The sequence below is a fragment of the Hemicordylus capensis genome, chromosome 3 (assembly GCF_027244095.1).
Source record: "Hemicordylus capensis ecotype Gifberg chromosome 3, rHemCap1.1.pri, whole genome shotgun sequence".
NCBI lineage: Eukaryota > Metazoa > Chordata > Lepidosauria > Squamata > Cordylidae > Hemicordylus > Hemicordylus capensis.
The window spans coordinates 148,897,909-148,914,917 of record NC_069659.1 but is presented as its reverse complement, the minus strand read 5'-3'; the positions used below and the strand labels follow the sequence as shown (position 1 = coordinate 148,914,917).

Genomic DNA, 17,009 nt, shown 5'->3' with positions numbered 1-17,009 from the left:
ACACTGGATCAGGCTTCCAAAATAACTGGATTTGTTATGTATTGTTTGATCTTTATACACGTGGATTATTATTATTTTTGAATTTACAAACACATTTTCCTACATGGAACATCCTTTGATTGAGAAATTAGGGAAGACTAGATTTTGTTTAGTTCTTTGAGCACTATAATCTGATTCAACAAAATGTTGTAGTCTTTACATTATTGGGAGAACTCTCAACCCAGTACAAGTCTTTGGCACATAAGCATTTTTCTGTCTCTCCCCATGTTGATAAAGTAAGTGATGAACCAGACTATGTCATATTTATTTCAACATATTGTCTTCTTGACTACTTGATTGAAATCTTCATTCTTTCTGCAAATTGACATATAGTAGCCCAAGACTCAACTGTATCAGGTTGAGACTTCTCCCTGGAATGCAACAACTGAACACAGGGCCATCCGGCGGGTGGTGGTGGGGGGAGTGGGGCCCAGTGCTATGCCCCTCGGCCTGATGCCAGCATTGGGAATGGAGCCATTCTATCTCCGTTGTGCCTGTGCCCCTTCTCCAGGCTTGTCGCAAGTTTGCTTGGGCAAGCCCCTCTTTCTTTGCCTACTGTGCACACCACTTGTCCCAGTTGTGGAGCACTTAGTTACTTTTTAGGAAGGCTGTGCCAAGGTGTTAAAGTAAAGACTCATTATGGCCAGCAAAGGAGGATCCTCGCCCTAGCCGCTGCTGCTCTGCACTTTAACACCCTGTCTCAGGCTGCCTAGAAGGCAAGGCTGTTCAGTGCAATCTGGAAGAGATGGGAAGCAGCCACTTGGGGGAATGAGGTAAGGCATGGGACTTTGGGGTGGCTACCAGCCTATTTGTGCTACTAGCCCCAACTAAATGGTTTTAAGAGGTTCTGAATAATGTGTGCTTAAAAGCATTAGTTGAACTTTCCTTGTATAATTTTGTGAAACTAGTGGAATGTTTCCATTGATTATGCTGAAGAGATGGAGAGAGAAAAGCAATGCATTTATTTATTAACAGTGACATTCCACTAGGTACTGGCTGACAAACATGACAACGCATTATGGCTGAATGAAAGAGAGTGTTCCATTCAGAGAAGAAACCAGAAAGTAATTGAAGAAGCACCAAGGTGAGTTCGCCTGCTTCTTTGGAGTATAAATATTTAGGAAGTGCTAGCTTTTAATTATATAAAACAATGTAAAAGCAGAAGAAGAGACATGAATTACACCAAGTAATGAGACATGACTTTCAAAGAGACATGAATTTCAAAGAGACATGAGACACCAAGTGCTAACCTGCTCATATTTCTTACCACAGAAGCTGTAAAACAAGGTGATTAGTTAGTTCTGATTTTTTGCAATACAACTTTGCAATAATACTTCATGCAAAGTTATCTCATGAGACAAGGGTTTCTGAAATCTGTTTCTTTCAGATTAACAGGATTATGGTTTTGAATTACAAATTTTGAAGTGCTGGGAAATCTTTGGAAAACTAACAGTTCGGTGGTAGTAATGAGTAGATTACTCAGAGCAGTTATTATTTTATTAATTTATTTATTAATTAACATTTTTATACTGCCCAAAACTTACGTCTCTGGGTGGTTTACAACAAAGTAAACAAAGTTTACGAAAGAGTTGCAGATAATGGAACAAACTACCTGCTTGTAGATGGCATAACCTCACATACTGTATTTTGTGAAAAATCTGACAATCAGGGCTCTCTCTTGAGATGATATTCATTCCCTTGAACCTATGTGGGAGTCAAATTTCAAGAAAGGTGTGGATTGCACAGTCTAAGAGAACTTTTATTCAGCTAAAAACATTGGTCAGCATCTTTGTTAGTAGACTACGTTAGTAATGACTAAGTTGCACTGAAATTAAGTTTAGTCCTAACTAACTTGTCTAATTGATTTCAGTGGTGCTTAGTCTAGACCAGTGGTTCCCAACCAGAGTTGCTCCCAGATGTTGTTCAGATACTACTCCCAGCATTCCCAGCTACAGTTTATTATGGCTGGGAATGCTGGGAGTTGTTGTTCAGCAATATCTGGAGGAACCCTGGTTGGAAACCATTGGTTTAGATGCTGTCCAATTACCTCGTGGTTCAAGCATTATGTTTTACTACTTTGGATCCACAGAAGTGCATCTCTACTTACACACTAGCAGGGCTGTCCTTATGGCAGGGCGACCAGGGCCATTGCCCCGAGCCTCGTGCTTGGACAGGCCCCATGCTTCTCATACTGTCCAAGCAGCCTGCCCTGCTCTCTCTCCTCTCCTCAAAGTTTCCCATGGAGCAGGACCTGATATGTGTGGGCTGTAGCTGCTGCTGCATCTTCTTCTTTCTCCTCCTCCTCCTGTGCAAAAGGAGCTACTTGAGCAGGAGGTAGCACAGACATAAGTTACATTTTCCAATGCCTTAAAGAGCATTTCCAGCATGCTTTCTTGATTGGCTGCCGTCGCCACCACCACACCAAGGATAGTGGCAGCGGGAAAGGCAGAAGACTTTTTTGTTTGTTTGGAGTGCATTTCCTCCCACTTCACCTGACCCCACCCCACGCTACCCAGAAAGTGAACATGCTTCCTCTATTCCCCTTCCAGCACCACCACCTGGCTGGTTTTTAGCCAATCAGGTTTTCCTCTACCCCATGCAGTAAACATTTAGACAGCTTGTTCCAGCAAAACTAGTGTAAACAGATTACGGCATCTCCCCCGTCTTCCCCCACACCCCAGCCATCCTCCCACTCCTCCTTTCCCCCCTCCCCTTCTTTCTTTTCCCAACATGACTCCTCCAAAAACTTCTCTCACTCTTCCTCCCCTGCTACATATTCTTAACACGACATGGAGCTTTCTGCCCTGGAGAGCTCCCAGATTGGCCGGTTCACATGGAGGGGCAGAGGATCCAATGTTCCTATAGAAGCCGTCAACTCCTCCGCTCTTGGCCCCTCCACACGATTTCCTTCCTCCTCTCCTTCTCTACACATGAAACACATGGAAGCTAGGTCTTCTCTTCTGGGCATTTTGCTTTAATTGCTGGGGGGTGTTGGTGGTATACAGTGCTAAGATCACATACTTTTCTCAAGGGGCAGATTAAGCTGCTAAGGATTTGCCGCCCCTATATGGGGATGATGATGGCAGCCATAGCGGCTGTGGTGGTGGGTGGGTGAGGGGGAAAGTCCCCCCTTTCACCCTTTTAAAAACTTTGAATGTTTTTGAGGATGGGGCAGGATGGGGTGGTGGCTGCTGGGAGAGTGGGAGGGAGGGGAGGTTCCCCCATTTACCTTCTAACACAGCACTGCTTGCCTGCATGGCGGGATGGGGTGATGGCGGTGACGAGAGAGAGCTCCTTCCAGCTCCCTTCCTTCCCAAATGACTGAATGGCCCTGTCTGCAGGTAACACACGTAGATAAAGGCCCCAAACGGGCTGCCTGTAGATGTGGCCATCCAGTCATTTGCTGGAAGGAGCTCTCTATTGTAACCCAATTCCGCCACGCAGGCAAGCGGTGCTATGTTAGAAGGTAAATGGGGGGACTTTCCCTTCGCTCCCCCCACTCTCCCAGCAGCCGCTGCTGTGGCCTCCGCTGTCCCCATCCTTTAGCTCGGCAGTGTTTCTAAAAAGGTGAAAGAGGAGACTTTCCCCACACCTCACAGCTGCCGCTGCCCCCAGAGAGCAGTGGCAAAAGTTGAGGAGTGGCAAAATTTTGCCACCATAGGCAAATGCCTACTCTGCCTCTCCATTAATCCTCCACTGCTCGTCTATTTCCATATGAAACCAACTTCTTAATAAAAAAGTCAAAGCAAAACAAAACCCTGAAGTTTTTAGTATTCAAAATGGGTGGTGATGAGTTAATTTTGAATGGATCATCATGTTAGGTGAGACGTGGGTTCAAATCCATCAACCTTTCACACAATCCAGTTATTGGGGATAAGCCTATACAACACCCTATGTATGTCTACTCAGAAGTAAACCCCAGTCACAGTGTTATTTGTTTTTATTTTATAACATTCCATCTGTTAACTCTTGGTGGTTTATAATGAATAAAAACCAGGCAATTAACAAACAAACAATGCATTAAAACAATGTTTTATAGCTGATTACCTTGAAAACACAAAGAAATCTTATTCTGCTTTAACTAGGTCTTTATTAATTTTTTTAAAAAACTGATCATATTAAAAACTCATGCAGAAAACCAACAGAGCAGTGAAAGGGCTGGTAGGAATAGACTCTTTTCCCATGATGTGGTAGTTTTCCGTTTGTAAGGAGTTTTTTTTTTTTTTAACGTGGTAGAGCATATAAAAAAATCATGGGGGAATGATACTTTTTGGAATGAAAGTTATATTCAGATGTGTAAAAATGTGTGTTTTTGTGGTTTTTGTTTAACATGTATATTATATCGAAATGTTAAGAAGGTCCTACACATGCTGATTTGCCCCCAGCCCCATGTCCCTCTAGGGACAGCCCTGCACACTAGTCTCCCTCTTTCAGCAGCAGCTCAGTAAATTCCCTGAAGGTCAGGGGCTCCCTGCAGCAGCATCCTGTGTGACACGAGACTGCTGATGAACTGCAAAATTGACCAGTCTCTGGGGGCATATATAAGCAGGCTCTGGATCCAAGCCTTGGTGGTGGTGAAGGTACATGAGCCAGAGACATGCCCCTGATGTTACTGCAAGTAACATAAGTGTGATTATTATGTGATGATTGAAAGGTTAACATGTTTACTGATGAAACTTTCATTTTGTAATTTCAAAATGAAAATGGAATACAACAGTAGCTTTTCAGGAGGACAAAGCCATTGTGAGACCTGAAATTCATTTTGAAAAATATTTCTCCACCCTATCTCATCGCTGTCTCACGCCACACTTTCCCTTCCTAGTGTGCCATAGCTTCTTAGACTGTGGACATTGTCTTCATTTTTATCCCTGTACAGTGCCTAGCTCCCTTATAGGTACTTTATAAAAACAAAGTTCTTGAAACAATTTTGAATACAAGGAATGTCTTCTGTTGCACTGCTTCTAAGTCTCAGATTCCCATGCTGCTGCAATTATTTCAGGTCCTAGAGTAGTAAATCAAATATAAGAAGAGTAATAAAATAGTTCTTGGTTAAGAAGCAAAGACCAACAGGAAAGCCTTAGGTTTCAAAAAACATCTTGCTTGTGTTTCTGAATACGTGTCACATTGTGAGGGTGGGAGCAACTTTGAAAGGTAAAAGTCAGAAAAGTTTTCAAAGGTAAATATAAATCTGAACTTTTTGTCTAGAAATATCATCAAACTAGTGTGAAGTATTGCCAGAATATATGTTTTTCTGAGTTGGTGAGGCTCTGGAAGATGATATATTTAGTGTCCTGTAGTGAGGAAGCTCACTGGTTGGGGAGCAGTCATATGAGTGATTCCCAAGAGGACTCCACAACTGCACTCTAGGGCAGAAGAAACAGCTGTGCCCAAGGAAGGGAGGGGGGAACCATGCTGTGTGGAACAGATTAATCAAAGTAAGAAAAACAGAACATTAAAACTATCAGCTTTAGGGTAAAGTTGAGAGAATAATTTAAGTTGCAAGCTGTTACTGTCATTGGATGTCAGATTCAGTGTTACAGGCTAAAGTTGAAACAGCAAGGCAGTTTGGTTTTGAAGCTTTAGTTTCTCATTTCAAGATTTCCACTGATACAACCAACTTTCTCTGTATAATGTCAATATTGTATTATTCCCTCTGAAAATTAAGAACAACAACATTGAAAATAGAGAGTTGCATGATTCCACAAATTATTAACATGAATGTCTGTAATGTTAATAAAATGCCTCATATAATGAAGAAAACTGTGATTCTGAAAATATAAATATGCAGCTATATTGTTTTGAGCTGAGGGTGTTATTGGTATAAATGGATTGTGGCATAGCATTTATATTATGGCATAATTTATGTTTCTTACATATTAAAGGAGTTGTGTGAGATCCTGTTGTTCAAAACAGTGGAATCAAAAGGTCTGGAAGTATGTGTATTTGGGAGAATCTAGTCAATTCTGTTCTTGTTTGCATGAGATGGTGCTGGGAAGCCTAGGAAGGGTAGCTTGCAGTACAGTCTTCTCAGGTTGCTAAGAAGTGAGACCCAGTGTGTTTAATGGGGCATTGTCAAGATAAGTGAGGATAGGATTTGCAGCCTTGCACCTCACAGAATTTTCTTCAGGTGTCTCTGACCTCAACACAGGCAAGTAGATCTGATTGCTCTCTAGATATTTTATTTATTCATCATATTTATATGTTACCTGAGATGTGTATCTCTAGGCAGTAGGGATGTGCACAGACTGGTTTGGTGTTTCTTTTACGGGCCTCTGAACCAGTTTGAATGTCTGGTGGTTCGGCTGGTTTGAAGGTGGTGGTGAGGGATATCTTTAAGGAAATGGGGGAGGGTGATCTTACCCCTCTCACCGCATTTCCCCCACTGGTGCTGTCTTTTAAAATGGTCCGGTGGGGCGGCAGCTTACATACACACATGTTGTGCATGTGTGTGGTGTGTGTGTGACTCTCCCCCATCCTTAAAGATATCCCGTCTCACCTTTGAACAAGCAGGTGCCAGATTCCATGTAAATCCCTACTAGACGGTGATTCAACAACACTGGAATATTTGTCCGTTAGTGCTATGGCATGGCATAGTGCAAACAGCTGTGAGAAGAGGAAGGAGACTGGTGAAGTAATGAAGATTCAGAAGACTGCCTTGCAATGAATAGCCAGTGTAGTTCCTGCATAAGTAATTCTAATTAGCCTTTGCTAGAGGCAGGTAATTTTGTCGGGTATGATTTAATAATTCAGAATTATATAACCTCAGACGAAGCACAGCACACCTAGAACAGTGATTCATTAAGAAACGCAATGGTTGGGCTCCTCTAAAGGCAGAGAGTTGTTCTTTTTTCACACTGTATTTTTTTGGTATAAGAGTGATACGTGCATCCAGTTTTAAGAAAAATGTGTCTGTGCAATCAAAAATTGCATAAACTGTCCTAGAGTGGAGGGACATTTTGTGGGGTTCTCTCCCAGGTTAAAGGTTTACAGATTTCCTGGCCTAGCCATATTATACTCTTTCCCCCTTTCTCTCATTTTCCAACATTATCTCTCCAGCCCTAGCCAGCAAGATGTTAGAGAGAAGAAGGTAGTCAAGATGCTCATTTGCTTGCAAATGTGTGGAATATTATGGTAGATTATTGCCTGCTACTCTAATCCAGAATTTACTAGGTGGTCAGGTTGCCAAATGTAGTGCCTTCTGATCTTCTCACCCTTAGACTTGCTTTTGTCCTGCAGTTGCTTCCTGCCTGTCTTATTTTACCTCTGATTCGTGATTTGACATTAGGTAGTGATAGCATACCTGCCATCCTATTATCCCATTCAGCTAATTGGGAAAATAGGGACATGTTGGCAGGTATGTGATAGTACTTTGCCAGGAGGCACAGTCCACAGCACTGTGTGAATAATGCACTTCTGGTTCTCTTGTTGAGAGAAATGTTCTGTGAGCATTTAATGCTCATAGAAAATTCTGTATTTCTATCTTGTTATTTACTTGGTCTGATTAGATTGTGAGCTATTTGGGACATATATCAATCTCAGTCGGGCCCAGTGAATTCTATGTGAGTGCCTTTATTGTACTGTTGGTTTCAAGCTAACCTGATGAACCTGATTAGTGCTTACATGGGACACCACTGAGACCCAAACCCACGCCTCCCATCACCAACTCCAAACGGGGAAACCAAGGTGTTAAAGACATTATCTTGAATTGCTTCAAAAAAGATGCTTAACACATTTAAGGTGTGGCTCTTCTTCGGAGGGAACTGGAATTTAAATAAACAGAATGTTATACACTATTCAGTGAAATACAATTCAGTAATATATCCCATCAAATTTAGACGATCATATAGATGTAGATATGGAATGGAATCTTTATTACAGTTATCGACCAGACAATAGATATAGGCATAGTACACGGTAAACCATAAAACTAATTGAAAACTGTCTATATAGATTAATAGGAGTAGTATGACGGGCTTATATAATGTTGAACCAAACAGACTAGTTATTATTTTGTGCATCTTCTCTCCCACTCTTTGTAAAAATAATACTGGGAACCCTGTGTTATCTGCTTCTTAAAAGGAAGTGGCATATACATAAGCATACCTGTTCCACATCATAAAGGCCTGAATATTAGCAATACACATCATAAAGCTAAATTATATAGATTAATAGTAGTGTTTCTTGTGCATTAAATTACTTGAGAAGTGTCAAGAAATAGATTTTAGCAGGGGTATTTTAAAAAAAGATGTTATCCTAATAAAATCCACGATCAGCTAGTGGTTTAAATATTTTTACCTATTTTTACTTTTGAAATCTGTTCTGTGAATTTTAAAAAGACATTTTGATTCCTATTCATTAAGCGTAAATGAATATTACAGGTTTTTATTACACATAGATATTTGGGTATCATTAATGCATCCATCTGTCTATGTGATAACGGTACTACTGGGCTTGTGCTTTTAACTATTGGATATGGCCCCCAATTACTTTACCTTATTGTCTCCTTTGTATATGGGCATCTAAAATTACAGTATAAAACAGACAATCGTGAACTGGACCCACTTGAAGCATGTCTTTCCTCCTCCTTTGTGTGTAGCACTTTCTTGGATCCTGAGACACGCAGAGCAATGGGAGAACAAGCGGTAGCTCTTGCCAGAGCTGTAAAATACTCATCTGCTGGAACTGTGGAATTCCTTGTGGACTCAAAAAAGAATTTTTACTTCTTGGAAATGAATACTAGACTTCAGGTACTGGGATGAGTGGGGAGGGAGGGGAAGGAGCCTGCTATTTTTAGGTGCAGATGAGTAACAGTTTTTTTTAGTATAAAACGTAGCATGCATACTTTTCAACTTGCTGTTTCAAAGCCATGGCCAAGTAATGTTTAGAGAACAGAGAACATTTTGTCTCTAATGCAGGTTTGCCCTGGTAAGGTTGTGGTATGTGGTACAATATTATTTATTGCACCACATACCACAGTTATTTAACCTAGTTATTTAACCTAGTTAAAATTAGTTGTTTAGCCTAGTTAAAATTACCTTAGAAAATACACATTTATTTGTTTAATTCAAATGATTTGATGGATGTGCATTAGTGTTCACTAATTATATTTGCTGCAGAGGAACAAATCACCAATTTGTGTTCTAGGCAGATGATCTTCACTAGAAAAAGGATGATTTAATGAAAAGTGTTAAAATTAATAACATTTTGTGCATATATATTGTGTGTGTCAGTGATTTCATTGCAGAAATGCAGGAAATTAAGTGGTGGTTAAAGTGAGTATTGGGAAAATGCTCTGGTAAACTTAACAAAACAAATTCTTCTTAGTATCACCTGTAGGCATGCACGTTTGATCTTTGTCTTTGCACAGCACTTTATACAGAAACAATGTGGTAATTATAACTCTGCATTTTGTTGGAAAGCATAGTTATGCTGATCAAGGATTAACAAGCCTTAATTAAAAAATTATAATAATTCAAAACTAAGCGAATAAAACTAAACTAGTTTAATAAAACTAAACTAATATTGAACATAAGAGCAGGGGTTCTCTTATGTTCAATATTGTCCTGGAAACTGCCAGACATGTGCTTATCTCTGAGCTCTCCCTGTTTCTCTGGAACTAGGTTGTAGTACAGATCATGCACAGATCCACCTTAGAACTCTGAGTTCTCAGGCAACATGGCGTTGTCGGAGGACACTCTGCCCATGATTGCCTTGGGGCTCCCAGCCCAGTGCCTAGCTTTGTGCTTGTCTTTTGCTCTTAAAACTGGTTTATGGAACACACTGTGCACAAATACAGCTGGCAAACTAGTGCTCACTAGAAACCTGGATGTTTCAAATACTTTGAATTAAAGTGCCTGGCCATCAGCCATGGATATCAGCTCCTCCCTTTTCATCAACTCTTTCTATCTCTTCTTCCACCCTTCTCCTCTCTTTTCCACTTTGACCTTTCCTTGCAGTTGTCATTTCCCACAGCCCCTCCTCTCTCTCGTAACAGCCTTTAGACCTGTTTCTTCAGTCAATATTATAGTGGTCTCTTTTGAAAGGTTCTGTCCTCCTAGAGTCAGGATGTACTTTATGCCCCTTGGGGTACTCTGTGGTGATGCGTCACTGTCCAGACCTGATCTGTAGCTGTGCTTATTCATGCTTGCTTGTTTAGTGCTGGTCCATCTGGGCTTGCTGTACCAGACATAACTGCTTGATTCCTTGACTGGTCAGAATTTACTACAGAAGGGAAAGGATTTGTGTAGCACTCGATTAGCTCCTCCGCTTTAACAGTAATTCTCCCTGCAATCAATCTGGGTGTTTCAGCTTCAGACATTCTGCTAGGGATTGTACGCACCTGTATAAGAGCAAGCATGGTGACAGCGTATGTTTTGGTGCAAACTGTTATGAGAGCCGATTGAATAGTGGCCTTAGACTCTTCTTTCATCTGAATCTCCCTGAAAGTAAAATATTGTTTATGTATGTAATCAAAAACAAAAAATAATGAATGGAAGGAAGAATGGGTGGTATCTCCATAAGTCATTGAGTAATCTTTTAAAAAAACATTTTTGGTAGGAGCAAAAATTATTTGTCAGAAGCTTCTTGCCATCTGTTCTCATAGATTTCATTGACTTGTGGAAAATGGGAAAGAGGCTGCAATCTTGATCAGGGCTAATTCAAAGTTAATAATAACTGAGAAGTTGCTCCTCTAGTTGCACAGAAATAATAGTCCATATGCAGATTTAAGCTGCTAAAGCACAGATTGTTTGCACCAGTCCTATGATCAAGCTACCTATATTTAGGTGTGTGTTTTGTTTTTACCCAGAAATTAAGTTTCATGGTAGGCATTGTCCTCTGGCATATGGATAACAGTCTCTTTGCATGTAAGAAACATAAATCACAATGTGTGCTGCAAAAATCCTTTCGGATAGAAAGATTGCTATCATTGGAAAGTGTGTCAAAAGCTTATTTTACATACTGTTTAGACAGTTGAAGGATCTCTCCTCTAATAGCAGATCAATTGTTTGCAACTATTGAAAGTTCACCAGCCTTTAATTAAAACATTGTTAGGTACATTTCTCCAATTCCTATATATTGGCTGTATATTGCAATAATTAGTAGTTTGAGGTTGGTGAACAGTAATTGTATTGGTATCATTGCCAGGGTTTCCCAATTGATCTGCCACTTTTCTCCAATGCTCAAACTTTGATGTCTTTTAGCAGACTCGTAACCAGCTATCTAGGCTTTTCATCCTTCTATCAACTGCCAAACTTAGTAATTCTAATGAAGCTTTTCCAAATTTAATGTTAGAGCCAGGAGAATATGCAGATGTCTTTGTGTTCGCAGATGTCTTTGTGTTGCTTTAAGTAGAATATCACATGTGCCTTTTGTAATATCCATGTTTTGGGGAAGTAAGATTGTTAGACAGTTTATTCACTTTGCACAGTGCCTGGAAAGATCCCTCCCACATCATGGTAAAAGGCTTGTATTAGCCGCCTTTCTTTTTAACTTCCTGCATCATTAGTCAATCAAGCCAATTTAAACATCTTCTGGTTTGTTTAGGGGATGTCTCTACTCATATTGGTCTTCAGTGGATAAGTCTGCTCCATCTCACATTGATCTTTGAAACAAGTTCGTTTGATTTACCTTTCCCCACCCCAGTTTTAAAGCTGACTAGATCTTAAACTAGAATTTAAAAATAATTGATGTTGACTCAAGAGTTGTTGTGTAGGAATAGACTAGTTCTGGACCTGAGGGTGCCTGCTTGATGCCAGGTATTCTCACTGCTTGTCCTATTGAGCCACCTTAATCCAAGAAAAAACTGTTGCCGTGGATTAACAAAAGCACAACAGGATTAACAAAGGGACAACAGTGATGGGTAGTAGGACCACTTCACACATGGCATGTTTTACATACTGGGTTGCATCTGTAAAACTGGAATGTGTGCACATAGCAAATGTGTTCTGGCGACATGTATCATACATTTACATATGCAAGAGAGTGAGCACTGGTTGTAGTTCCTTGCCACATGTACAAGTGGTGGAAAGCTTGCATTTGCCACACATCGTTTGTGAAGTGGCTTTTTTCGCAAGTGGCACTTATTCTAACTTGGATTCTGGGGTTGCTGACAGGTTCTGCCTTAAGTATGTAGGGGACGAGTTTCTGTTGGTCTGCTTTTATATAAGAGGGGAGCACTGAATGGTGAAAGGCCTTGGGGAGGGAAGGACTACATTCCCTGAGCTTCTGTACAATTAATGGAAGAATGCCTAGCCTTAAATACTCATGGGTGGGGGAATGGATAGGGATAGTTGTTTGGCTCACATCTTTCCTTTCAATTATTGGAATTTCTTAGAGCGACCTGTTTCATACAATTGCATCTCATGGTACAATGGGCCAGTGACTTGGTGGTGTACTGTATGTGCACAGTGCAACACAGTGGCAACAGTCCAGCCCAATTTCCTTTGTGCCTTCTGGTTTCTGAGGGTATAGTGCGTGTTACAGATGCTGCCTTCTTGGTACTGTATCTCTGGTTAGAGGGACAGAGATTGATAAAGCACTGCCAGTATCCCAGAACCCTGCTGTGTTTTACAGCCAAGGAAGCATGGCAGAGTGTTCAAGTGTCACTACCTTTCATTGTCTCCCTAGAACTTCAATGAAAGGCGCAGAGAAAGAGAAAGTTTCAGTTTCAGTTTTATCTATTTACGGTCATTGACCAGAATAAACCAGAAATTACAAATGCAATAGAAAGAAACAGATGCCAAACGAATGTACAAATAACACAATAGCAATTAGAGAAAGTTTAACCAGTTTAGGGAAACAGAATGTTGCTGCTGCTAGGTGGGATTGGGTTCCATTGCTCAGACCATGTATGTGCCTGGCTAAGGTGCGGCTTGCTAATGAGGTGAGGTGAGGTGACTGCCTCAGGTAGTGCCTGTGCCTTGAGGTGGCAAGTTGGGCATTGTGCCCTATCCCCATGGACATCACCTCACTTGCCTGTTGCTCTCCATGCTGCCTGTTGCCTTCCTGGTGACAACTCTTTCTCTTTCTTTCTCCCACTACGCACAATCTTTTGGGCTCATGGGGATGGGATTTCCCAACCGAGTGCAACCAGAGGCTAGTGAGCAGAGGGAGGAAGGGTGGGGAAGTGGCACCACACATGCTGCCTTTCCCTTTTCCCTCCTTTCACATCTCACTAGCTTCTGAATGTGCAGGGATGGGGTTTTAAAATCCCATCCCCAAGTCCCCAGAAGTCCATGACCAGTGGGAGAAGTGGGAGGTTAGATGGAAATGGTCTGGCTGGCCAAGCCCCTTGATGCTGGTGTTAGTGACAGGAGGCCTGGCACCAGTACTCAAGCCAACACTGACCCAGCTCTTCCTCTTAGGGTGCTAGTTGCCTTTGAAGTAAAAATTTAAAAAAGAGCCATATGTATAGTCTGGAGTCATTGCTTGGTCCCAGCTGTCTTTTGGAGTCATGCTTGTGGGAGGTAGCAGGACATGATCAGCTAAACATTTGGCTTGGATAGTTGCCACTTGCCTTGAGGCAACTGCCACATGCCAGGCAACCACCTTGTGGCAAATTACAAGCTTATCCTCTGGTATGAAGTACACATGGGAGATAAGAGAGTGTAACATTCCATCAGACAGAGAGAGAGAGGTCGCATAGCCAAGATTTGGCTGAATATTTCATATCTAAATTGGAACTTTAGCTTTCTAACTCCTGGTCATTTGACATTTCCTTTCTAGTCATTCCCCTATATTCTTTCTCTGTGTCTTGCTTCTGGCTTTCTTTTCCAAATCTTCTTGCCTATGCTCTGGTGCTTCCTTGGCTATCCTCACTTTTTCTCCTATTCCTCCTTTTTTCTGCATTAGTCGTCTGTAACATTAAGACAACTTAGCCACGTTAGGCAGACATTTCACCATCACAAAATTTCTTAGGATATTAGTGTATATAAAAATGAATCTTCTGTTCTATTACAGACATTATGAGGAAGCTTCTAATGACTTTGTTTGCTAGTGAGAAACCTCTTTATCTAACCTGTTGCTAATGAGGTCAATTCTTACAAATTCATTTAACATATAAAGAACAGGGATGATTTAGTAGATAGCCTTAATGAAATAATGAATAAATTTATATTCCATTTCTATTTTGCTTGCTAAAGATCACTGGAAAAAATGTCAAGCAACTTTCTCTATGATCATGAGTTTCAAGTCCTTCAGTAGGTCATTCTGGATTAGTGGAACTCTTTTCATGACCATATTTAAAATTGCTCAGCTGTTAAAAACCAAAGTTTTAATTTATCAGCTTTAATATGAAGGAAGGAAACTTTTAGAGGTCAAAAGGTAGGGTACTGAAATAAAGGAAAATGATCCATAAATAAATAAGAAGCACTAAATATAAGGCAGAAATGGTTCTACTTGTTTCTGTTTATATTTTGAAGATAAATGTCTTGAACTCTTCTCCCACTGCTTCAACATCACAATTATATGTTAGGTGATTTTAGTTTTTTTTTTTTTTAAAGAATGAAATTGCTTTGTCCCAACATCCTTCACACTGAGAAAGGAGAAAGAAATCCTGAGTGGAGATCAACTTTGAGAATATTTTATATAAGCAAAGTCAGGAATTTTTAATTACTGTCTGTGTAGTGACAGTATGCATTTTACTATGCAAGTTTTTTAGTTTTAGCAACTTTTACAACTTAGCAAGTTTTACTATGCAAGTTTGGAATCTGGAACTCAATATTTTTCTCCTACAAGTATGTTCTGTGTTGTTTTGTCTGTGATTTCTTAAAAAAACCCAACTCGGTATGTTTTTGCATGGATTTGCAGCATTCCTTTGGGTGACTTGAGTTAATTTTGAATTACATTTGCTGTAGTGGCCGAAAAGATGAACTCCTTTGTTTAGTCATATCTATTGCAGGTGTCACATTTGTTAACTGTAGTAGAAAGGTTTCTTATGCTCACATTTGTTCTAGAATTGAGGAACCTGCTTCTTGTCATTCCTATTACAGATATTCTTATTTGCCAGATCTTCCGAGTCTGCCTTAATAGATTTTGACATTACTTTTTTTTTTTTTTAAGTTTGGTGTCTTTGTTTTGGCTATATTATTATAAAGCATGTCTTTTGGTGGCATTCATCTTATTTCCTGCACACGTATCCAAGCTAGTGTTACTGTCTGTCAAGCATCCTGATCCTTTGCTGAAAGACTGGCTTGGGCAAGGAGGCCTGCATTGGTGATCTGATCTTGCCAAAGGATGCTAAGCCTGCAACAAAGGTAGAAACAGTTACATTTCTTTTCCTGATGGTTAGTCATGGGCATATGGCTCACATCTCTCTGCTTGCATCTCTCTGATGTAAATCAGACTACTCATATATCAGCTGCTAAGTGTTATTGCTTGTGTGTTTTTCAAGGCACACTGCTTAATCCTTCCCAAAATAGTGACTCCTTTTTCTGATGTGAGCACTTATTTGTTCTTCTCACTCTAAAGTAATAGGATGTAGCTTTTCCCAAAAAAGTATTGCCTAGGCTGTCATCTGACTCTCTGTCCCAGGATACAAAGATTTCAGTGCTAACTATTCATCTTCATCTTACTTGTAATGCACTTAAATTGCTAAGTGCTATGCAAGTGCTATTATTGCTGTTATTATACTATAATAAGTGCTGTTGTTGTTGGACTAGGTGAGAGTAAGTAGCTTTCGGCACACATTTAGGCTTCTCAAGCATCTTATAGAGGCCTACTCTGTTCATCTCATCAAAGCATCCAACATGGTCGGCAAACTTAAGAAGAGTAGCTTATACTGTGCAGAGCTTTGTTTATTGCTCTGCACAAGCTCCAAGAGCAAAAATGATGATTTCCCTGTTTTGTAGCTGCACCGTTTCTTAAAATATGCTTGATCAGCAAGTTGTTGGGATCTCCTCAAAACTACCCTTAGTGTTGAGAATTGAGGTATTCATGATTTGTTTCTGCAATTCATATTATCACTATTGTTTTATATAGAGTGGTAATTCTAGCATCTTGTCTGTCCTGAATTGCCCCTTTCCTCCAATAATGTGGAAGCTGTGCACCTGCAATTACAGGTTGACTCTTCTACATGTAAGCATATCAGCGAGATGCCATCCTGTCTAGGTTCCTTTGTGCTTGTCAAGGACTCAATCCTTGTTGTACTGTGGTCTTTTTGTGTTGAGTTCTTCCATGACAGTTAACAGTAGATTCACTGAGTGCTGTGTGTCATAATAAAAAGCTTGAGGTTCCATCCTGTGTGACAACATGCCATTGTGTGCCTTTGGGGAAGAGGCAGTGTTATGGCTTAATCCCACCATACATAGTGCAAAGGTTTCATAAGTAGGACAGGTAATCCTGTGCTGACTCCATTCTACTCTGTGCTCTTGCTGACTTGAGTTCCTCAAGTGTTCTTGATGTTAGATGAATGTTGTGTTAGGCTACATTATTTGCCTGAATAGCTGACACAGATTTCTTAAGCAGGCCTGAAAACAATCTTCCTAACAAGTAGTATTTTTTTGTGTCACAAGTTGTCTGTTTCAAGAATGGGCTATACTAAAGAACCCCAGATGTCCTCAGCATCCCTTTGAATATAGTGGTATCATGAAATTAACTTCTCCATCCCTTTTGATATTGCTACTGCCTATGACTATGTATCTCTTAGGGCTGTCCACTTTTTAACAGCCCATCTCTCTTGATTGGGAACAGAGGTGCACCTAGGTAATCTTGGAGCCTGGACCTAAAAGCCTTTGGCGCCCCCACCCCACTGCAAGTGAAGCATCATACCCCTACGTGTGTGTGCGTGCATGCGCACACAAACACACACACACCCCGACACACACACCCCGACACACACTGTGACACGCAGTATTGTTTAACACGTGAGTTCCTGAGGGCACAAACAGCAACTGAACTCACAAGAATGTAAGAACATACAACAGGTCTATTTATGCAAATATGCATTAGCAGAAATATTTCAACACACAATT

At 40.5% G+C, this 17,009-nt stretch overlaps 1 protein-coding gene across 6 annotated transcripts in view; it reads left to right on the top strand.

The window, feature by feature from the left end:
* The window catches only part of PCCA (propionyl-CoA carboxylase subunit alpha), a 335,273-nt gene that overhangs the window by 122,853 nt on the left and 195,411 nt on the right, over nucleotides 1–17,009 (top strand). For all 6 annotated transcript variants that reach the window (XR_008319164.1, XR_008319165.1, XM_053307833.1 and 3 more), the window contains 2 exons: nucleotides 1,029–1,123; nucleotides 8,636–8,786. Coding sequence is in view for 4 of the 6 variants with exons in the window: in XM_053307833.1 (XP_053163808.1) it covers nucleotides 1,029–1,123; nucleotides 8,636–8,786 (246 nt within the window). In the remaining 2 variants the exon portion in view is untranslated. The remainder of the gene's footprint in view (nucleotides 1–1,028; nucleotides 1,124–8,635; nucleotides 8,787–17,009) is intronic.